This window comes from Anabrus simplex, chromosome 9, assembly GCF_040414725.1.
Source record: "Anabrus simplex isolate iqAnaSimp1 chromosome 9, ASM4041472v1, whole genome shotgun sequence".
Taxonomy (NCBI): Eukaryota; Metazoa; Arthropoda; class Insecta; order Orthoptera; family Tettigoniidae; genus Anabrus; species Anabrus simplex.
In genome coordinates, this window is record NC_090273.1 from 12,374,890 (window position 1) to 12,399,532 (window position 24,643).

At 38.3% G+C, this 24,643-nt stretch overlaps 1 protein-coding gene across 19 annotated transcripts in view; it reads right to left on the reverse strand.

Moving 5' to 3' along the window:
- Positions 1-24,643, reverse strand: part of Pcmt (Protein-L-isoaspartate (D-aspartate) O-methyltransferase) — a 94,152-nt gene that overhangs the window by 31,718 nt on the left and 37,791 nt on the right. For 6 of the 19 annotated variants that reach the window (XM_067153927.2, XM_067153928.2, XM_067153930.2 and 3 more), the window contains exon 6: positions 16,934-17,106. In XM_067153927.2, the coding sequence (XP_067010028.1) occupies positions 16,934-17,106 (173 nt within the window). Of the gene's footprint in view, positions 1-3,765; positions 3,895-16,850; positions 17,107-24,643 lie in introns of all 19 variants that reach the window. The other 13 variants (XM_067153918.2, XM_067153917.2, XM_067153919.2 and 10 more) reach the window with 4 other exon arrangements.

The window sequence follows — 24,643 nt, forward strand, 5'->3', positions numbered from 1 at the left end:
CCCTGATTCACAGAAAAAATCTGCTTATCACAGCTTTCAAGAAGTTAATATGAAGAACCACCTATCGTACTCGATACTTTATTTTTTGCCTCAGGCAAAATTGAATATATATTAACACTTACAGAACATGTTTCGACAACTTAGTGGTCATCTTCAGCTGTATAAAGAAAAAACTAAGATGAAAAAACATTAGGATAATAAGCACAAGTAATACTCTTAGGTTATAATGAAAAAAATTGCTGTGTTGACTGTTTGGTAAAAGTTCTTTGGTGACTCCTTTGTTATCAAATGGCGGTCACCTGATCAGGACATCTTGCTTCTCGTTCTCATTTGGAAAAGATGTTTATTCTGCGCTGTCCAGAAGGTCTGTCTTTGAGCATGATCTAGTACAGTATCGATGTGACACATTCTGACAGTTCGTGCAATACTCTTGATGATGCTTTTTGTTTAAAGGGGCCTAACATCGAAGGTCATCGGCCCCAATACTCTGGAGAGAAGGGAAGTAGAGTTCTGTCATCATCTAATATATAAAGTGAGGGAGGAGGAAGATTAGGCTGAGCTTCTGCGATGTCGTGTTTAATTATATCTCTTGTCCGTCTTGTCTGTTTCCTGTCTAACATGTACTCAGTGTAAAAAAACTTACGTGGGACAATCGGGAAGGAATTTCTTAATCAGATATCAAGAACATGTCAATGCAGAAAAAATACAGAAGATTCTCTGCCATGGGAACTCATATGAAAGAGACTAACCACAAATTCACTAATATCAGACAGCACCTTCAAATCATCTGTATGATCAATAAAGAAAGTCTAATGAACAACCTGGAAAACATCCACATCGTTCTTGATAAATTAAAAAACGGTGAACAGAATTTTAACGAAAACGAGCAAAAAAACCATCTTATACGAGCATATACCTCCGGAATATTTTACCCAGGAGGAAGCCACCATCAGTACATCATTCATACAGAGAGAGCTGCATGTCCTCGGTAGTTAGTTACGGCTGTAGTTTCCCCTTGCTTTCAGCCGTGTAGCAGTATCAACACAGTGAAGCCATGTTGAGTTTTATTCACGGCCATATCAGTCAATCGTCTAAACTGCTGCCCTTGCAACTTCCAAAAGGCTCCCAAGCCCCTTTCGATGAACCTTTCGTTAGTCTGGCATTTCTCTCTTTTTTTTTTTTCTTTTTTTTTTTTCGGGTTGCTTTACGTCGCACCGACACAGATATGTCTTATGGCGACGATGGGATAGGAAAGGCCTAGGAATGGGAAGGAAGCGGCCATGGCATTAATTAAGGTACAGCCCCAGCATTTGCCTGGTGTGAAAATGGGAAACCACGAAAAACCATCTTCAGAGCTGCCAACAGTGGGATTCGAACACACTTATCTCCCGATTGCTGGATACTGGCCACACTTAAGCGACTGCAGCTATTGAGTTCGGTAGTCTGGCATTTCAACAGATACCCATCCGATATGGTTGCACCTGCGGCTCGGCTATCTGCTTCATTGGGATGCGCAAGCCTCCCCACCGCAGCAAGGTCACATGGTTCGCAGGGGAGGAATGGAGAATAAAGGTCCAAAATTTCCCAAGGTAGAGAGTAATATTTCCATTAAATTTTGATTTATCTGCCATTTTTACCATATTCTCCACATTACAGTCCATTTTAACCTTTTAAGTGCTGAGATACCAGTTAACTGTTTGGTACCTCAGTGCTGAGTTTTTTCATTCGTGTGTAAAAAATTCTGTAGAAGCCTCAATTTTTAACTTATCAGTGGGATGATTAGCTTAAAATGTTAATAAATGTTGGTTGTTTATAAGTCTAAATGCAAATGGAAAATCCTAAACTTATGTTCAATATTATTTTGAGAGAAAACAAACTTACCCCATGCATGCATTATCTTTATACAAAATAAAGAGCCCAAAATAATATTTCCTAAAATCTGTAGGCCACTAATACATGTAACTTCTTAGAAGTATATAAGTTGATATTTTAAAATACTTTCCCAACCTGGAATGTGGTGATAGTTAAATGTTTTCTATTGGTTGTTTGTGATGCCGATTTGTTCAACTATCTGCACCAACTCCACTGGCACAAAAATTTCTAAAAAATCAATAATTTTCGGGTTGTCATCAAACACTCTTGGCCCTCAGAGCCTGTTAGTTACTTGAAACTCTGGTGAAGAAAAGTAATCCATCCGCCCACGAAATTAGCGATAAGATAGCTTTTGTACTCACCGTGTTTTCTTCTTTCGTTTAGGAGGCGGCTCTGTTTCTCTTTCACATACAATATTTTCGGCACTCTCTCTATCACTCTCACTTTCAAAATCGCTTAACAATTCCTTGAAAATGATTATCTCCATCATCACTTTCCGCTGTGGTTAATAACTGAAAGATTCTGTGATCCGAAATAATATCGCTGCAAGAGCAACTAAATTGTTGTTCCGCCACGTTTGTTTACATCACAGATGAACTCCACAGATGTCTACAAAAAAGCTGTGTAAGTTACTTCCCGAAGCTATAATCTCTGATCAGTTAGTTCTAGATAATGCCCAACAGATGGCAGAGCATGTCGGAGATCAAATTCGCGCTCGAAAGTGAACTGGGAAACTGAAAAAAATTAAAATTCTCGCGCACCGTCTATAGATGGGCGTAGCACTCATCGGGTTAAGCTTCCTCACCTTAACTGTCGTCTTCAAATTTAGTTGAATTGTAGCAAGCCTATCCACAAGAGGAACATCATCAAGGTCAAAATATTCAGCAGGCCTAACCTCAATATCATCTGTATCTGGGATAATAGTAACATTTCCTGTGTTATGCATTTTAGGAATATCTAACTCCAAAGCAAGAATGTCACGACTCTTTCAGAGTCTATACGTAATGCACTATCATCGTCACTAACATTTCCGTTGGGTATAATTAGTACACGAGTGAAAAGCATTAATGCAACTCATAGGAAAGACATTGTGCTGATATTTTTTCCAATAGCAAGAATTAGGTTATATCATATCTGTCACAATTACTAGCCAATAGCTGACAACACAAGCAAGAGATGGTGCAAGTCAAGTAGTTCCTTACACCCTCAACTGATGGCACGTTGCTCACATCTAGTTATTCTAGATATTGTACCATATCTCTCACACTATGCAGATGTGAAATAAACACTTTATTATAAGCTTTACAAAAATAAAACATACAGTATGTGGCATATCCAGCATCACAGTATGTGGTAAGGGGTTGAGGAAATTATAACTTTCTGTTAGCTGCAGCACTTCTGTGCACAACTTAGCATGTGTCTCATGGTCTATAGGCTTTAGGCCTGTCGTAAGTGTACTTTTATTCACTTCTGTAACTTTTTTTGCTCTGTCATTGTCGGCAGTGCTAGTTCACGACTAGTCCATCGCACAAAAAGGCCATCCTGACTGACCCGGGCTCTTCCCTTTAGAGAGGCATACGACCATTTAGAACTGTTTATACCATGGACAAATCATGTCCATATTGTCATGCTGAACTGTAACTACAAATTACACTTCATAAACTGCAGTAGATAGAAAGCTACCCAACAGAGTGAGGAAACAACAATTTGTCACATACAATACATACTTTCCAAGTTGCTCCTTCATCCGAGTGAGAAAACAGGTGGCTAAAGTCCGTTACAGAGCCATAATAAGTCTAATATTCTTTTATGTACATCTGGTATATGCCTTGTGTATTTAATCGATTTACACAACTTGTAATGATGTAGAAAACTATTCTCCACAAAACTTACCTGACTTAAACAGCACATTAGAAGTAGTATATGAAATTACTGGTGTCGAGACAACAGGACGACATTACAAGTAAGGAGAATAAGCTGCATACAGTGCAAAGCTGGAGCTTCTCGCAACCACTAGCAGCTCTAGGGAAGTGGAAAAAGTAAGATTATCCAAAGGCAGAGATAAGAAATACCAGTAATTACTAGAACTCTTACATGATGGTTGCTCATGGATTCCTCTTCAGTATTTGTTCAGAGCAAAAATTTTTTTTGAATGCCTAAAATGAGCAGTAATGATGAACAACTGCTAGCAACGCCAGGAACACCCACCATGGCACCATAAATACGTACTGAACACATTTAAATTGCCTAAGATACAGGGATGCCAACCTGTACGATAACTCAGATTAGTACGATGTACGATACTGTTGATAATATCACCCACGTGTTCTCATGGTAAGGTTTTCTCTTGTTTGTACCCTTAGCATGGTCAGGCAGTTGATTACTCTGAGATGTAGATGCTATAGATGTTGATTCCCAAAGGGAACCTAAAATATTTGTCCTGAATGAGTAAATTTATAATACCAATATAATGGTCCGTTATTGGACATTATAAATTTTCCAGCTAACTCATTCTTGGTTGCCTGCGTTTCGCCCTCGTGTGCTAAGTATTGGTATTATAAATTTACTCATTCAGGACAAATATTTTAGGTTCCCTATGGGAATCAACATCTACATCATTTGATGGCCAGGCAGGCATCAATTTTTGGAAATGAGACATAGCTCTCATAGTGCATTGGCACTGCTGGTGGCTTCAAGTAGCTTATGCAGTGGCCTCCACGGTATGCACTAGCCTTGCGTCTTGGGTGGTGTGCTAAGTCCCAACTGATGAGCCTAACTTAGCACACGAGGGCGAAACGCAGGTAACCAAGAATGAGTTAGCTGGAAAATTTATAATGTCCAATAATGGACCATTATATTGGTATTATAAATTTACTCATTCAGGACAAATATTTAGGTTCCCTATGGGAATCAACATCTACATCATTTGATGGCCAGGCAGGCATCAATTTTTGGAAATGAGACATAGCTCTCATAGTGCATTGGCACTGCTGGTGGCTTCAAGTAGCTTATGCAGTGGCCTCCACGGTATGCACTAGCCTTGCGTCTTGGGTGGTGTGTTAAGTCCCAACTGATGAGCCTAACTTAGCACACGAGGGCGAAACGCAGGCAACCAAGAATGAGTTAGCTGGAAAATTCATAATGTCCAATAACGGACCATTATATTGGTATTATGTAGATGCTATGAACAGCAACCACACTCATGGCGGTGAGGATGGTAGACCCGGTGACTGCCCTCAATGGCACTGATAAAGCGTAACGAAGCTTTCCAACCTGTGCGGACATCAACTGTAAAGTGAAGTCTCATGAGCGGCATGTTGCAGACAAATTCAAGAGTTATTGTTTGACCCAGGAGCCACGCACAGTTTTGCTGAATGCTGATGATGTGCCACCTGCATATCTTCGCTATCTTGACGGTAAGTAATAAAATAATCCTCTTCATTAAAGGAGTTTTTTTCTAAAAATGAATTATAATATTGATAAAAGATACGTAAATTCTAAGACTTGGTACGATAGTTTTCTAACCCGAGGTTGGCAACCCTGCTTATATAGAACTATCTTGACAAAAAAAAAAACTGGGTATGAACGTCACGAGAATAATTTAAGTTTTCACACTTTTCAAATCAGGGCAGTAGACATTAACACACAAGATAGACAACTATCAAGAAATAGACAGAATACTAAATTTCCTTCATATAGGAGTTATAAAAACTTGACTATAACAGTTCAAAGTACAGATGAATGGTAAGATAGAAGAAAAGACAACTGAACAATATGGGGGACCAGACACAAAACTAAATGCTGTATGAAAAGGCATAGAATATGAGGCACAATTAATATGAAGTGAAACAGTGATGCACAGATCACCTTCAAACAGAAATTATCTGTCAATCAACATCAGTGTGTTACTTGTATAGTGCTTGGTACTACAGACATTACTAAAATACAACAGAAGGAAATAAAAGAAATATGAAAAGAAGAAAATTACAAATTAATTTCTAAAATGGGTAGCGGTTCTCAAATGTCTGCAGCAGGCGAGCCTCGGAAATCCTATGCCCGCCACATTCATTCGTATCCTAAAGGCAAGGCCTTGTTGCTGAAACCACATTTGTCTCTCCTCTGCTGAGCGTTTCAGGTCAACATATTTGTTTTTCAAATTGAGCCTGTCCATCATGGAATCCAGATACTTCTTCCTCGGCCATCCTCTTCCCTTCTTACCCACAACTGTTCCATCCAGCATAGTCGTCAGGAATATGTTATGTCGAAGTGTGTGGCCAAGGAATTGGGTTTTCCTCTTTTCTACAGTGTTGATCAATTCCCTTGTTTCATGTATTTCCTTAAGGACCTGCCATTATTACAAAAAAATCTTTTATCAGGAACATATCTGAAATAAGGAGATATCAAAATTCATGGAACTCCTAAAAAACTGGATCAAGAGGCTGAAATACGAATGGATGTTACAGAAGTCTTAGTCATGGATATGTGTGTTTCTCTTCTGGAGATGCCAAGCTAAGTCTCTGCAAACCTTTAAAGAATTTCTCTTTCTTTTCTTAGACATGGCAAAATCCCGAAAGATCATCATGTCTAGTATTAAAACGGGCACACTACTCTAATTTTACCCAATTTCTCAAAAAGAAAGAAACGATTTGCCTCCAGCAATTGAACATTTGCTTCAGCACATGGACACGCAGGAGATTAAACTGGACGAGAAATGTTGGCAGAATAGACAGGATACAAAAAAAAAAAAAACAACCCACAGTATGTGCCCACTGGGAAATGGTCTATCAGACATCTGATGAAAAGATGAACTAAGACCATACCAGATCACATGGTCCAATAGTTGGCTTGATTGTGGTGATTTCAAATGTTTTAATTTCAAACTGTCAATGGGATGGATGACACTGTTTTTCTTTAGTGGCCTCCTTACTGACTGGTGTAAAGTTGGTTAAGGTAACTTTCCACATTTAAACAACTGTGTTGTTTGGTTTTTTATACTGCACTGTATCAAAAATTCAGTCTATAACTGAGGTTCTTCAGTCTGGCATAACTAATTCATGGTAAAATAAGTTTAGAAAATACCACAAAAACAAAACATTTAATAACAGATTATACCTTAAAAAGATAAATTTTAATTTAAAACATAATGATGCGTTTTGTTCTTGAAAGAATATCATCACATTCTAACAAATCACACTTCATTTTAAAAAATCTTTAAATTCTTCTTACGAGGAATTGATATTGTATGTCCAACCCTTGTCCCATTTCCTTACGGGGTTAGGCATGAAGCGAGACTAATCTTCGTAGCAAGTTTTTTGACTGGATGCCCTTCCTGACATCAACCTCATCGGAGGAGTTAATGAGATGAATGATACCTGATAGTAGGAAGGGAGAGCCCACATAGCATCACATGCTTTCACTCCATATGAACACTCTGAAGAGGTTTGGAATTGAATCCAAGCTTTCTGGAATGCAATCTGTGATTAGAAACTTTATACCACCACCTGCCCAACCCTGTCTCTCAACATTCTGATAGCGATATTTTTTCGACCAAAGGGACTCAAAACAGCTAACCATGGCGTCGGACCATAGAGACTAGACGTCGTAATGATCATGGCCACTAGGTGGGCAAATGAATTGATAATTATTAAGTGGAAAAATATTTACGTTAAAAATTCTGAATACACCCTTCTAATAATTGTTGAAATCTCAGAACTTCCAATAATGAAGTTCTCCTCTTATCTTTCCTTCTTTCCTCTCTCCTAACTAGACCCGCCAGGAGAGCAATGCGCAGCTATTGGAGTCACGCTAGATAGCTTGTTTACAGGCCTGTTTCATTGCATCATGCTCTGTTGATGTCATTCACTTTTTGCAGAACCTCACTAAAATGTAAGTATAACATATCTACAATTACTAGATGGATGTAGACAGAATTTTAATATAAATGTTTTTATAATAATAATAATAATAATAATAATAATAATAATAATAATAATAATAATAATAATAATAATAATATTAATAATAATAATAATTTTTATTGTGATCTGATAGAATCTGATTTTGTTCTTTCAAGAATCACACGTCCTGCTACCGTATGAGACTGTCTGGCCGAGGGTCAGGCGGCTAATACCAAACCTGGCAAACTAAGGATGAACCAACGACTACGGGCGGAGGAGTTCTCCTTAGGAGGTTGAGCGAAACCTTTGTGGAGGATATGCCACATAAATTCACTAAAAAGCTGCTGCCAACGACCAACGACTACGACTACGGGCGGAGGAGTTCTTCTTAGGAGGAGGAGTAGTTCTTAGGAGGTTGAGTAAAACTTTTGTGGAGGATATGCCACATAAATTCACTAAAAAGCTGCTGCCTTGTAGATGTGGCAGGAGACTGCTAAGGGCTAAGGGAGATTGCTCTGACAGAAAAAATCCTCTTGTGTTAGGCCCAGCAAGTCAACAGGAGAGTAATTGGTGTCTGCTTTCAAAACTAAAAAGAGCTGTGTGGAATGAAGAAAACATCCCAACTGACTGGACTAAGGATTGTATAGTCCCACTCTTCAAGAAAGGAAATAGATATGTGGCAATTATAGAGGAATCACACTCCTGTCTCATGGACTTAAGTTGATGGAGAAAGTGATAGAGAAAAGGTTATGAAAGATCACTGAACCAGAGCTTGAGAAAGAACAATACAGGTTTTGAAGTAACAGTTCAACAACACATGCCATTTTTGCTGTTAGGATGATAATGGAAAAATATTCGGAGATGGGACAAAATGTCATCTTCGTCTTTCTAGACCTAGAAAAAGTCTATGACAGCATACTGAGGTATAAACTTTGAGATTACTTGAGAAGGAGAAACGTTCCAGAATATCTCATCAGTAAAGTAAAGATGTTGTAAAAACACTGCCAGAGCTGTGTAAGGATACGTTTGTAACAAGTAAAGGAGTGCAACAAGGTAGCACTTTATCACAGTGATGGATGAGATAATGAAACGAGTGAAAGACCACTGCATTAAAGGCATTTGCAGATGATGTGGTAATTTGGGGAGGTAATGAGGAAGAAGTTCGAGGAAAGATTAATGCTTGGAATTGTTATTTTAAGGAATATGGACTTAAAATCAGCCTTAAGAAAACAGTTGTTATGAGTCAACAGACAAAAGTCAGGAGCAAGTATCACAGTAGACGGACAGAAATTGCAAGAAGTTAACCATTTCCAATACCTCGGCAGAGTCCTGATTGAAAATAACCGATGAAATGCTGAAATCACAGAGTTCAAAGAGGAGCTGTCCTTTACTATCAGGTTAGAAGACTTCTCTGGGACAGCCAGATTCCAGTACTAGCCAAACACTTTATCAAGCTTACTTCTTGCCCATAACAACCTATGGCCTTAAACTTGTATCATCACAGGCAGAGATAAAAGTAGACTGCAGAATTGAAATTCCTCCGGATAATGCTACAAAAAAAACAGGAGAGATAAGGTCCGCAACGAGAGGATTCACCAAGAGATTCAAATAAGAGAATCATTATGTGATACCATAATCAAATCAAGATTGAAATGGTATGGCCATGTAATGAGAATGGATTTTTGCTAAGTAGCTAAGGAATGGTTGGAGAAAACCTTGGACGGCAAAAGACCTAGAGGCAGACCTCGAAGGCAATTGATCAAACAAGTCAAAAAAGATCTAGAACATAGAGGAGTGGATTGGAAACAAGTACAGGAAGAAGAATGGTACCTGAAACGACTGAAGTGGCGAGCGCTCATACACCGCACCTGAGAAACTAGAGCCTTAACTGATGATCATCATCATCTTTTACAGGTATACTATTATTAAATGTTTCCATTTTCAGATACTTTCTAAATTTACTTGATCCTGAATTAGTTTTGACAGACTGATTATGATGTTGATGACGATTGTTGTTTAAAGGGGCCTAGCATCTAGGCCATCGGCCTCTAATGGTACGAAATGAGACAAAATATAATGACAATTTAAAAGTCCAAAATTCATCCACAGACCAGAATTCAAAATGTGATGTTGAAGAATGAATGGATGAATATGAATTTAAAGTAATCAGCAGATCCAACTCGCAATTCCAAAACCAATCCACTGACTAGAATTCAAGACTACGATGAACCATGATTATGAACTTAAAACAATCAGTGGATCCAGACTGCAATGCCCCACCTTCCCATAAAATATCTAAAAAAATAGTATATACTGACCAAGGGACTGCTTCCAAAACACGATCCTCAATCGATGATGCTTGCTGTCTAAAGGGGTGCAAAATCTTGGTCAATGGCCCCTCATAATGGTACTTATCCCTAGTAAAGAAGAATTCATTGTCAATTTTGGTGTATTCGAGGAAGTCCAGGTTTATTTCTGCCAAAATATCTGAGGCCAGCGACCCCATTGCCAAACCATCTTGTTGATATATGACATTGTCGAAAGTGAACAAGTTATTGTTGACGATTAGTTTTAATACTGTGATAAAGTCTTTTATCTCTAGTTTGCTTAAGTGGCTGTTTTTGTTTAAATTGTTTTTAATTATCGGAATGAATTTTGATACTTGTATGCTTGGGTACATGTTTACAATATCGAAAGAGTGGATAGAGTAATCCGGTTGCATATTGAACTTGTTTAGTTTTTCTACTAGCTCTGATGTGTTTTTAATAGACTTTTTGGATAAAAATTGATAATTTTTTCTTAATAATTGGGCAGATGGGAACTCCGGCTTTGTGTATCTTGGGGAGAGCTTTAGCAGTGGGGAGTCCTGGGTTCATATGTATGAGTTTGGATTTTTCCTGTTCAGTAAATAAAAATGAAGTGTTTTTAAGAGTTTAAGTAGTCTTTGAATTTTTTGTGTGGGGTCTTTTTTGATTATGGAAAATGAGCTGTCTGTGGAAAAGTTTTTTGTTTTTTCAATATATATTTTTTTATCCATGATAACTGTTGCATTGCCTTTGTCAGCTTTGGTTACGATGAGTTCGTTGTCTTTAATTTTCTTTTTGAGGGCGTATATGCGCTTTTGTTCAGCTATTTTTTCTCTATTATTGAGGTTATTTGTGGGGTTGGTTAAATTGGGGAGGATATTGTTCAGTTTTCTTTTAACATCGGTTCTAACCTCATTTTGCGTATCTTCCGGCATTTTGCTAATGGCTAGCTGATTCTGTGATCATAGTAGCGGTTATGTTGAGGCTGTTCAAATTGGGGGCCAGTTGTGTTTCGGTCCTTTGGATATAGTTAAGTGTTCAATTTCACTTAAGGGCGTGTTTGATAGATTTACGACAGCCGGATGAAACTGCGTACAATCGAACGTGTTTCTATTAGAGTTTCTAGTTTGATTGTTATGTAGTTGGGAGTTTTTTAGCCTCTTGAGTTTATTCTCCAAATTTGACTGTTTTCTGGCTAGTTCGTAGAATAATTTGTTCTCTACTTGTTGATAGAAAAGTGTCCATTGTGCGTTTGAAAGTAGTTTAGTTTATTAGACTGTAACACGAAAGGAAATTCAATCTTATAGGTATCTCTCAACACTTGCAGATAACATTTGTTATGTTTTGTGGTCATAATGTGAAGAGAAAATACCAGAAACTGTCACCAACACAGATCTCTGAAATACATTCAACTCATACGAATTATGAACTAAGAATGAACATAAATGCGCAAAACTACCACATACAAAAAAGATCAATAAGTCTCATACATTATTAGCATTCGACTTCGACAGGGGGAAAGCACAGAACCGCAAGAAAAATCACGTGACCTACAACTCCAATGAAACTATGCACAGAAAAGACGTTAACAGCGCACGAACAAGAAACTCAATCTTTTGTCCCGATTAAGAGAGTTGCTAGCTCGCACTAGCCTCTCTCGCTTTTAGGACGATTGCCGCCCCGAAATCCCAGCTGTAAAACACACGATGCTGTGTGAGTGGGAAATACGATACAGGAAGGTGACGGACGATACAGTTGCCAAATAAATACACTTGAAAATGAGGTTGCATAAATTACACAAGCACACAATAATTTATCCTAGGGGAAGAGTATTGACCGTACTCGAGGTTATATTGGTCAAAAATAGGAGAAAGTAAAAATAATTTAAAGTTAAAAACTTCATTATTGTTCCGTATTGAATAGAGAAATAAGATGTACAATATAATAGGTTAGGATCCACCTTTCAATACTCCGTAATAAGATGGTAAGAAGTAGTTACAACCTGTTTAATGGGACCGGTTTCAACACATTTTAAGTGTCATCATCAGCCAATTTTCGAAGATCTTAAAACAACTAGCACATTGAATACAGGCAAAAAATTAACAATGTATCATAACGTAGCAATTCAGTAAATGTTCAAAACATTTTTACTGAATTGCTACGTTATGATACATTGTTAATTTTTTGCCTGTATTCAATGTGCTAGTTGTTTTAAGATCTTCGAAAATTGGCTGATGATGACACTTAAAATGTGTTGAAACCGGTCCCATTAAACAGGTTGTAACTACTTCTTACCATCTTATTACGGAGTATTGAAAGGTGGATCCTAACCTATTATATTGTACATCTTAAAGTAAAAATAAATCGGAAGAAGAGAGTAAATTTTAAAAAATATTTTTTAAAACTGAAATTTTCCGGGTAAATCGGAAGGGTTGGCAGGTATGCTAACGATTAAAGGAGGAATCAGCTGTTCGGATCTGAAAGAGAGACGGGCATCGCAGATGCATTGGACGGAAGTCAGGATGATGCAGCATGGGATTCTGACCAGAATGATGCACGCGAGAAAAGCTTGGAGACTGAAGGCAGTGACAATGAATAGGGTAAGTGTGCCAGTTGTCTTGTTTCAATAGCGTAATGCAAATTTTACGTTTTTTGGGAAATACAGTACGATCTTTTGCACACAAATCCCCTCATGTATCATGCACCAAAAATGTTCATACTTATTTTTTATCAAAAAAGTGCGAGTTATATGCGAGCAAATACAGTACTTACGAATTGTGACTGTCAAAATCTGATGCCAAGCCGACATTACAAAATTAAATTTCTGCAGAGCATTTACTTTCATTTCTGCTCTCTTTTTGTTGCCCATGAGACACATGGCTCTTTTCACTAGCTACTTCCTGTAAGACTGACTGTTGCAGGATACTAGTTATATATATATATATATATATATATATTTTTAATGCAACCTTTATGTTATGAAGGAATACAAAATCCTTTGGATGGGCAGCACAGTTGTCTATGAACTGAATTATCTTCCTTCACTGAATCTCCATGAAAGCATCCAGCCCACAAAGAAATTCTACAAAAATATCGCTGGTCGTCCAAGCTTTGCTGTTGGAAATATATTGAATTGGTAACTTCTGAATGTTTTTGAAACATCTGAAATTTTCCTATAACAATGCTTGAGGGCACATGCTTATCGGATCCATCACTATTACAACACAAAAGAGCAGTAATGCGATCCAACTCTTTTGCCACCATGACGCGACTTATCTGACTAGGGTACGGTCAGGAAAAACACTGTAAAAGTCTGTGTTTTTATCCCTCAAGCAATGCCGGCTGGTTTTCCAACCACAGTTCCATACCTGATGTATCTACAATAGCACTCTCGCCTGCTAGCTTCTTGTACCCTACACCGTGCCACTCCTTCAAGCGGGAGATGCATCCTTTCGAAGCTGAGAAATTCTTGATCATTCTTTCCGTGACCTAGAGGGCTTTCTCTCTAAAACCCCGTCATCCACAGGAATGCCTCATTGTACTGTAATAACGCAGGCTGTATCTCCGACCTCGCTTGCCTTGAATATTGCAGCTATTAATATAATACAAGAATTGCGCACAAGTGTGCATAAGGAAAGAATATAACATCTTACAATAGGAACTGATTGAGGGTTTATTTTTTTGTTTTTGTTTTTTCAGTCTGTAATATGGTACCTGTCATACACCAGGTTGCAGAGAACATAAATGCAGTCCTATTGAGGTTCATGGAGTGTTTTGTCTTTAGATATTTTGTGGTAGCAACTATGCACCACTAACTCTTTTGTCAAATGATGGTTTTGTTTGGATTTATATACCTTTCGTGCCAGGGATAAAGAGTAAGTAAAAAGTAGCAGCATTTCAGACATAAGTTTGAAGTCTTATAAACAGACAGAGTATTAACTGAAATTAACAGCCCTACTACATCAACATCACCACACCCAGGAAACTGGAGTTGGGAAATAATGATGACTAAATCAACATATTTCAGAAATGTTATTTTCATTTTTCTTAAAATCATCATTACCTTCTGCAAGCGGTTGAAAATGAAATCGGTAACTTGTACTATGAGGACCCAATATAACACGACATACTCTTACTCTTTGGCATGATATACTGTACTGTTCCATGTTATATATATACCAGGCAATTGTACAAGAACACAGTATTTTTGCACATTAACTCACCATAGCATTTAATAATGCCTACAAGTAAACTGGCAATGGCCGGCTTCTTTACCGTAACCTATGAACCCATCTATCTCATCTGTGCACACATTAGGCCTTTTAGGTCATTTTCAGTTCTTGTCAATGTAAGAAGAAATGCTGCGCAGTGAACAACAATATCACTACACTCCATCAATATATATCTCACATTTTTAAACCCCATACTTTTTACGATTCTCCAGAATGTACATTTCCCACCTGTAAACAGTATACTTCTTTTGACAACGTTAAGAAGTTTATGTAAAGGGGGGATTTCTTTGCAAACTCATAAAATTTCAGAAATCTCTGGCGCACACTCACTTGTCCAGCTCTGTCTTCTTCCAATGAGGATGACTTTTACCTGGGGTAAAAATCACAGTTCCAAAGTCTGCAGCTTTTTCACACTGCCTAGCAATAATACACTCTGTCCTTTCACTTCTACCAATGGACTTTGCAGTCCTCTCCACAGCTTTCTGGGGAGGGATTACAAGACCTTTCCTCATTTTCTCTTTCCAAAACTGTAGAACATTATATATTAACTTACTGCTTTAAAATCTGAGCACTTTGTGCACCTGCATCTGCATACAATCCAACGACATGTCGGATTCTGTGTAATTTCCTCGAAATATTCACAAGCTCTAATAATACGGAATAGCAACACCGCATCCAACAGAGCTTAGTGCTAGTGGCACAATTATATACAGTACATGTGCAGACTGTTCGCTCGAATCCTGCCGGCAAAGATTCACGAAACATGTGGTACCTAGCTGATTTGCCACGGCAACTGTAATGTCAGAGAAGGCATGGGTTCTATCACACTTGAGTGCAGAGCTGTAAATTGCTTGCTTTTCAGCTTTGCTGATGGGCAAGACTTGGGGTGCCAATCCAAGAACTTTTGAGGATCTCGGTCCTAGACCTACACATCCAGCCTCAGAATATACAGCACTAGTCTGGAATGCCTCTGCACACACACAAAGCAAGTAAACATTGCAGTAAACCGTACAGTTCGAATCATAAGTTGTTGCCTAAAGCTATATCCACTTATTAGTACAGCCCCACCACACATCCGGAGGGATGTGGCCTCAGATGCACAACAAATAAAGCAGGAGACCAATCACAGTCATCCCCTATTCGGTCACCGGCCAGCCAGACTAAATGATCAGGTCAGGAAAGAGCTTCCTCTAAAGAACCAATACTCTGAAAGGGATGCAGGAAGAAAACTGCCTCGTAAACTGGAGGAACGAGCTGGATGATCCTTTCTTGAAAACCAAGGAAGAATTCGCCCCAGTGGAGAGCTCTTATCCAATGTGGAGAACTTTGAATTGCCAGAGAGTGGGAGTATCAAGATGAAAGGCGAACATGAGAAAATGGGGTCTTCTACTAGGTGATGCATATACCTTGTGCATATGTGGTGATATTCATGATCCAAGCCATCTGCTGGTATGCTCTTGAATTGATGCTCTTTGGTTGATGGAGGAGAAAATGACAAGGCAATATTAGCCGCTTCCTATAGAACACCAAGTTTGAACCAAATACGGAAAGAAGCAGCAGCTTTGTGGAAGGCATGCATGTTTCGGCTGGATATGAACCCTACAAATGATGTGCGTATTTTGTTACAAACACTTTTTTTCTCAATGGAGAAACGATGACAAGAAAAAGACATAACTTGTGGACCTATCATGGAATAGCTTACAATAAATGCCACCAAAGAAATTAGGAAATCCAGTTCACAATACAATGTCCATTTCTATAGACCTTGGTTTATTTGTTTGTTTTCAATAGCGAGAAAGGAAAGCAGCTTTTCTCTGCTAAAGCAGACGAAAAAATTCTTAAATTTCACTGGGAGTACTTTAGCAAATATTTTCATACAGAAGGAACTGTTAAGTGATCTTGTAAGGAAAAGCCGTTTTATGACGACATGGCCAACAAAGTTTGCAGCCTTAATGGATCAGAGAATGGACTTATAAACAAGAAATAGATGAGCAACGCTTAATGTAAAAATAATTTGCATGGTTGTTAGTCACTTTTTTCTGTTAGCCCTTCACTTGTATTCAGACCCACAAGCTGCTTCTGCAGCCTACAAATCTGGAATTATTTTTCTACATTCATCTCTCTCATCCATCTAAGAGCCAAAATACAAGTAATCTACACAATAAATGAAAGGATATTACACAAAATTGACGTAAATAATGTTAATTTTACCAAACGGATGTATCACTTGCACAACCTGTCTTATAAGCTCTGCATTCAACGTTACGTTACCTAACAGATTCTCTTTAGTTAACAAACCAGAAAATATTCCTGTTTGGGTAAGTTGCCATGGCAGCAGAAAACACACAAAACTGGAAGAATATGCAATTATGAATAATGCTCAGGTCTTTCCATTATTGAAACCTGCAGTAACTTGTCTAATCCTTATACACATTTTAAGAAGGCTATTATAAAAACTCCAAAATTAAGTACAAATTCTGACTGGCAAGAGAATTTTGGCTCAAGCTTCACCCTGAATGAAAAATAATAGAGACAAAACCCACCAGTGCCCAAGCTGAACAGGAGGTGCCAGGCAGGAATTAATGGTACAAGGTTGGCATGCTAGGGAGAAATTCAATATCTCCACCTGCCAGGCCATTGAGATTCCTTGTCAGTCAGAGGAACGTAAACCACTCCCATCAGCGTAGTCCTCGTCACTTCACCGTTTGGTAGTTTATCCACCTGTACCAATTCCTGGTTGCCACCCTCAGGTCCTACCGGTACAATCAATCTGCCACCAGGTTTCAGCTGATCTATTAACTGCAAACAAGAACATATCGAATATAGAAACAACACAAGTCTTTCCAAAATAATATATCCTTATATGTACCAATGAGGCTAAGAGGCAATATCTATTGCTGAGCCAGGGACAACCAGGTGTAGAAATAGGGTTATAGCACCTCTGGATTGAGAACAGATCATACAAGAGAGTTCACGAGCTAAAATACCTAGGAACCATGTTTATGGAGGAAGCGTTATGTGAGGGATAGATCAACGCATGGATTCAAGTTGGAAGCCAGTGTTATTACAGCCTCAGCCAACTCACTAAGGACACCCAGTAATCTTATATGACGAAAAAACGGAATATTTTATTTTGGCCCCATAAAATTCTCAAATGTTTTCAGAATCCAAATATATATAATTTGTTGGGGTTTCATTGCCTGCAATACCTTTCACTGGCCATTTAAAAATGGTGCATCACGTGGCACGCCCATGTCAAATGTTGATGCAAGTGTAATGGACTAGTATAACTTGGAAACAATTCCCTAAACCCAAAGGTAACAAAACAGTGAGATTATGTCATGACATCTGCTGTATATATATATTAACAAGACTTTATTTAATGTAAGAACACGTAATTACTAGTATATGATTTCATATTACCTGTAAATATGATGTATAAATCCAATGTAATGTGGTGCAACACAGGGTAATAGTCCAGAACAACGTTATGTTGTGATACTTTTCTAGAAGCCTGGCCAGGCAATGTATATAAAGAGGCAGTATTGGGAGTTGGAGTTGAGGTGTTAGCGCGAGTTGCTAGTGAAAGTCGTTAGTCAAGTTGTAATTTTGTTGTGTTGGTAGTTGCTTGACATGTTAATGTTGCATTCTTCTTCTTCTTCTTCTTCGTCGTCGAAGTGTTTTGTTGAAAATAGTCGTTTATTGATGTGTGTGTACAATTTGTTAATAAAACACTGTACACAACTGACAGCATCACGTGTGTATGGTTATAACAATATGTCCACAGATAATCAGCCAGTTCATGAACTCTGTCCGAATGGTAGTAACTCGTGGTGTGGTTACAAAAAAGCACTGGTATCTGGTGAGCCATATACGCAAACATTCACTTCCTGAGGCAGTAATGTTTGCCACTAAACCAATTTACAGGGATATGAGTGATGTAAAACTCCTCGCCAAATCCTCACATGGGGGCACTCAGAATCCCAATGAGAGTTTTAGTCACTGTATTTGGGGGAGGATACCAAAAAAATGTTCTTGTAGGAATAGATTCTCTCAAGATGGGTGTTTTAGCTGCAGTAATCTGCTTCAATGGTGGTGCAACAGCTAGGATCACTGTCTTGAGGAACTTGGGAATAAAATGTGGACCCAACATGGAAAATTAACTATTGACACGATGCGTGTACGGGATAAGAAAAATTAAATGCACTGACGACCAAGGAGGCCAGGAGCAGAAAAAGGAGCCTGAAGAGGATAAGGGAAGAAGCAGAATCAAAGATGTAGATTATGCAGTTGGGATGTTCTAAAATTAAAGTAGCTATGAAAAAATATACTCTCAAATTCGCCAGCTGTTTCCCGTAACCATACATTTTGAATGTGTTTGTACCTGTAACTCTGAAACCATTTGAGCTAGCTAATATTTTCTACATGAACTTAAATAATATAGTTCTTGAATGCTAACCTAAAATTATTTTCAAAATTTAGTGACAGGCTGAGAAAAAAATCCATTCACAAAATGTAAAATAAAAAAAGTTGAGAGGGAATAATATTTTTTCTTAGATTCTATTGTAATTCTAATTAAACAATAAAGCTACTAAGCTGATATTATCCAATATTAGTACGCGTAAAAGTTCAGAGAGCATTTGGTTGAAAAACAACCGAGATAATGGTTCCTGAATGAACAAAGGTTACTTTTTCTCTGATTTGTTTTTTAACTTGTATTTATTTTCCAGATTTTATAACCACAAATACAATAATATGGCCATCATCCACCTCAGCACAAACTGCTTTTTACATGTTACAAGAATCTTAGCTATAGCCTTACAATAAACCGAGAATATGCTTTGTATAATGATGAATGCTAATGTACATAATTCACATGTTCAGGAGTACCCAGCGTCCTTAAGTCAAGAAGCATATAGAGATGGTTCAAGATCTGCCAGTATAAAACGTTGATTCAGCCATATGTAGTACACATGCGAGACTCTTGAGTGTTCAGAAGCAAGATCTTAAACTCGGCTTTGAGAAAAAAAAGAGTCTCGCGGAAGACATACGGCTTGGAGCAGGATGCAACCACGGAGGAGTTGCGCATCCGATATCGTGAGCTATTGGACCTCTACAATGATACAAACATTGTGCGCCCGACGCAAAGCAGACAAATCGAGTGGGCTGAACATGTGTGAATGAGCAAACGTCAATGGGCCATTATAACAGTGAATATTATTTCTTAAAGGAGACCTCTAGGTAGGCACAGAAAAGGTGAAGTGATGTGCTTCACAATGACATGCTCAGTATTGGCTTTCAGCCGACCACCTGGCAATGACAGGCAGGAAACAAAGACCAATAGAGAACACTTGTAGCATTGCATGGTTCTCTGAGCATGCACATCACGAAATATAAATCAAAATCCAATTCATTAGGAACATTTTAAGTCAGTGGGAAATCTGTCAGGTATATACAGTCGAACCTGCCCTAACGGACACCCTTTTTCAGTGGACACCTCCCTATACGGAAAATTTTCCTCGAAACCGATTTTATTTTAGATAAGTCAAGTGTTAAATTAGTCTCATTTAAGCAGACACCTCGAACTCCGGACAGCGGACATCACCATTTGTCCCGTCCACTTGACTAAAGCGGACACTTTTCATGTTGCAGGACAATTTATTACGCCAGACCACATGTCATCCGTTCTTTTAAAACCATTCTTCAGACATAAAGAAATCCCTTTTGAATGTTTGTACTATTTCGAGTGCAAGGAAAGAGAAGGTACGTCGGAATGCAGTTCTACCTAATGGTGTATAGGCCTATTCCTAGAATTCTAATGGCCCAGAAATGCTGCCAGATACTGTTGACTCACAAGTTACCAGGGGATTTTCTTCCCTTCTTGCCTCATTCTATTCATAACTCGGATTGTCGCTGATAAGGTCGAGCTGAGGTAGTTAATTTGAGAAGGAAGGACAGTACAGGCGCTAATCAGTGCGACAGAAATACCGTAGCATTTCAGTTGTCTGTTAACCATGAGCAACAAGGGACGGTCGTGTTTAGATCTCGAGGCACGAAGAAATGTGATTATAGAAAGTGACATGGGACTTGCAAGTGAGAAAACTTGCCGAAAAATTCAACTGCGGGAAAACTCAAATAAACACTATTGTGAAGAATAGAGCTGAAATTTTAAAGGAGTGGGAGGACAATAGGAATCGAGGAGTGACAAGAAAGCGGGAGTCAGTTTTTCAGAAGTGAACGTTGCGGTATATGAGTGGTTAAGTGTGCTCGAGTGAAGAACTGTGTGCGAGTTGACCAATGCTACAAGAAAAAGCTCGAGAAATTGCAAATAATCTAAAAGTTGAGAACTTTGTAGCTAGCTATGATACCAATATAAATGGTCCATTATTGGACATTATAAATTTTCAAGCTAACTCATTCTTGGTTGCCAGCGTTTCGCCCTCGTGTGCTAGGGTGGGCTCATCAGCTGGTACCTAGCACACCTACCAACCATGAGCAACAAGGGACTGTCGTGTTTAGATCCTCGATTCCTATTGTCCTCCCACTCCTTTAAAATTTCAGCTCTATTCTTCACAATAGTGTTTATTTGAGTTTTCCCGCAGTTGAATTTTTCGGCAAGTTTTCTCACTTGCAAGTCCCATGTCACTTTCTATAATCACATTTCTTCGTGCCTCATGGTTGGTTAGAATGTTTTATAATATATCATAACGCTAGTTTCAAAACAGTCTGTGGAGAAGTGGGTGATGTGTCTGCGACTGAAGTAGCGGATTGGAAAGATAGGTTACTAGAAATTATATTTAAGGTGGATGTTCTTTGCCGTTACAGTTTTAGATTATTTTTACAAACTTGTTTTAGCGGACATCTCTCGTAACGGACATTTTTTCCTCGGAACCTACGGTGTCTACAGAAGGGAGGTTCGACTGTAATATCTAAGCAACTTAAGATACAGCAGTGAATAAAACCAATTTTACCCATCCTTGTATCTTTTGTGTAACAGTACCTGCTTCGGTCAGTGCTGTGCTAAGCATTTAATAACAAGTTCCACTCCATCGATCCACAAGGGGAGTCATATTCTCCAGTTAGTATTTCTTGGGAGAACCTTGCTTTTCTTTCCCTCTTTTTCCCTCTTATCTTTTAGATTTTCTTGTATACCAGACTGCATCTTCTGCACATATATATCAACATTCAGGTTCCACACTGTACTTCACATCTATATATATAAAATAAGAGTTTTGTCTGTACATTGCTCAGAATTTAAAAAGGATGGCACATCTGTATCAGTCGTGTACACAGTAACAAGGAAATGCACTTTTTAATTTTCTGTAATTTCTGTCTGTCTGCCTGCCTGCCTGCCTGCCTGCCTGCCTGTCTGTATGTACACGCATCATGAGAAAACAGCTGAATAGAATTTAATGAAAATTGGTATGCAAAGTCGGGGTAATAAGTCGATATAATCTAGGCTATAAATAATTGCATTCACACTGAGAAAAATGGTAGTTTAGGTGAAGGCCAAAAAATTTAATTCCCAAATATTTATGTTATTAGTGGTCATATCGATAAATACTACATAATTAAAGTTATATAATATTACATTTCCGATCATTTATGTTTTATACATTGTTACCGTACCGGCTATGATCACAGAGATATTCACGAATATGGACTTTTGTTATTAAGTCCATATCAGCGCAGTCCCGAGAAAATGGGTAAACAGAATTCAATGAAAATCGGTATGTAAAGTCTGAGAATAAGGAACTACAGTCTATGCTATAAATTTTATAAAATGCCCTAATATTAGAGAGTAGAAAGAAAAGTAACTGTGAAGGCCTACAACATAGAAAGCTCATAAAATTGATCGACAATAACATTACATTGACCTCTGTTTGTTGTGATGTGCTTTGTGTCTTCTGTTGCCACTCATCTCTGATAGGATTACTGCTGCAAACATAGTATTTTTTAAAATTTGCTTTACGTCGCACCGACCCAGATAAGTCTTATGGCGACGATGAGATAGAAAAGGGCTAGGAGTGTGAAGAAACGGCCTTGGCCTTAATTAAGGTACAGGCCCAGCATTCGCCCTATGTGAAAATGGGAAACCATCGAATACCATATTCAGGGCTGCTGACAGTGGGGTTCGAATCCACTATCTCCCAGATAGAAGCTTACAGCTACCACACGGCCAACTCGCCCTGCGTATCAAGTGTAACAGCCTGCCTGAATATTGGCGGGAAGTAGCTGGGAAGTTAGATAATTTTCTTCTTTAGCACGCTATTCCTCTGGTTCATAAATTTTCTGATACTACTGGTACGGAACACACTGGTTTATCATGGAATTTGAGCTATTCAATCCCTACCCTGCGGCAATGATTGGAATGAACAGTGTGCATATTTAACGGAATAATGGCAGAGGAGTGTTCACAGCAGTCTGCAGCCTGGTCATTCCAACTCTGGAACTTTGGACTGTTAGATCTGCACCATAGTACTGTTCGTTAAAAGTAAGAAAAGGTGTGGTTTTTCATTTATCGAATATTTTATAGGATAATATTGCTTTTAATTGCTACATTCCTACTGGCATTTTTGTAATGACCTAAGCTGACTTCAGTTAGGAAAACCACAAAGTTAGTCTTTCTGAGAATCTTGCAGCAAAGCACGGGTACATCAGCCAGTTTAACTTTATATATATATATACACACACACACACAGCAAAACCTCGTTAAGACATTTCTGCAGGGGACAACAAAATAGAACGTGTTAAGCGAAAAAACATACTACCGAGTATACGAATAAAAACTATCCAAAAGGGAAACAGAAACACTAGATACGATTTTTTCTGACACAAGGGCATTTTAATAATACCAACGCAGTTGTTCCGTTATGGGACATTATAAATTTTCCAGCTAACTAACTCCTGCTTGCCAGCGTTTCACCCCAGTGTGCTAAATTGAGCTCATCAGTTGGTAAATAGCTCACCCAGGTTCCCTATAGGAATCAACATGTATATCACAAGAGCATTTTATGATGTGTATCCGTGGGTACAGTGAAAACTACATCTACCATCCCTAAAGGTGAGAGGAAAGTATTAAAAGGTGTGAAAAACATGAGAGAAAAAATAAGAAAACCTATTTCACTGGGGCTTCTAAAACTACAAGTGCACAAAAATGAAAACATGTGCACGAGGGCTAATAAAAATATGAAAGAATTAATGCAGATCACACTCTTCCTAAAACAAATGTTAGTAAAAGCCTTTTATTTCGGAGCAGTGGGTTATTAAAACATTTTCTGGTCACACTCTTAGGCATATAAATTATACACAGGAGAGTTTTCCACCTATTCAATACTAAATTGTATTTATAATGTTATTTACATTACATGGGACTAGTTTCAACCCAACTCGGGGTCATCATCAGCCATATTAAACATACACAATATTTGACGAAATCCTAAAACATGTTTCTAAGCAGTAAGAATCTTATGAATATAAAATTTACAATATGAAGTGTGGTTGATTTAGGCAAGGGCTATGGCGCTCAAAATGTTCGAAATGAAATTGAAATATTACATGTGACATAGGTGAGCAATAAATGATACAAGTACACTAAACATTCTAAAAAGTCTGGAATAAAAGTACACCTCTGTGTTGTAGGTTAACAATTTTTCAGTATGATTTTAGATTCATGGAATTCAGTAGGTCATGCTAATACATAACGGTTGTGGACAGAGTGTTGTGGTACTAAGTATGAACACTGAACCATATTTGCCTGGCAAGTTCATAAAAGTAACTATTCTGTTATTGCTAATGGCCTCTTCCGGCTTCTCATTGAATGACTCAACTATTTCCCTGATTGTACAAGAGAGGGCAGCTCCTTCGGTTGTGAACACGGAAGATCATTCTTTCCGACGAGACTGTAATTTTATCTCTTTGGGTCGAATCTTTACTTTGTTTTGGAGAGAAGAATATAATTGGACTCCACACAGATCGGTGTGCCTTTTCTGAGCTACAGGAGGGTTTTTAAGAGATTCAAACTTAGCCTATACTGGCATCCTTCTTCTTACTTTGATGGTTAATATTCCAGTTATGGTAATTCTTTCCTATTATTATTTGTTTTAAGGTTCTTGTGTGTTATCTGCACTATTACTCATAGCTGATTGATATGTATCTTTGCACTCCGCGGTATGAATGGGCTTGTGTTTTCTCTTGTGGATATTGTGATTATGATATATTGATAATTGGGTCTCATGTTACTCCTTTTTATGTGCACTGTATTCTAATGTGTTTCGCCATCAAATGACTGTTTGCCCTTCGTGTCGATATGAGCTTCCACTTGTTTCGTACGAAG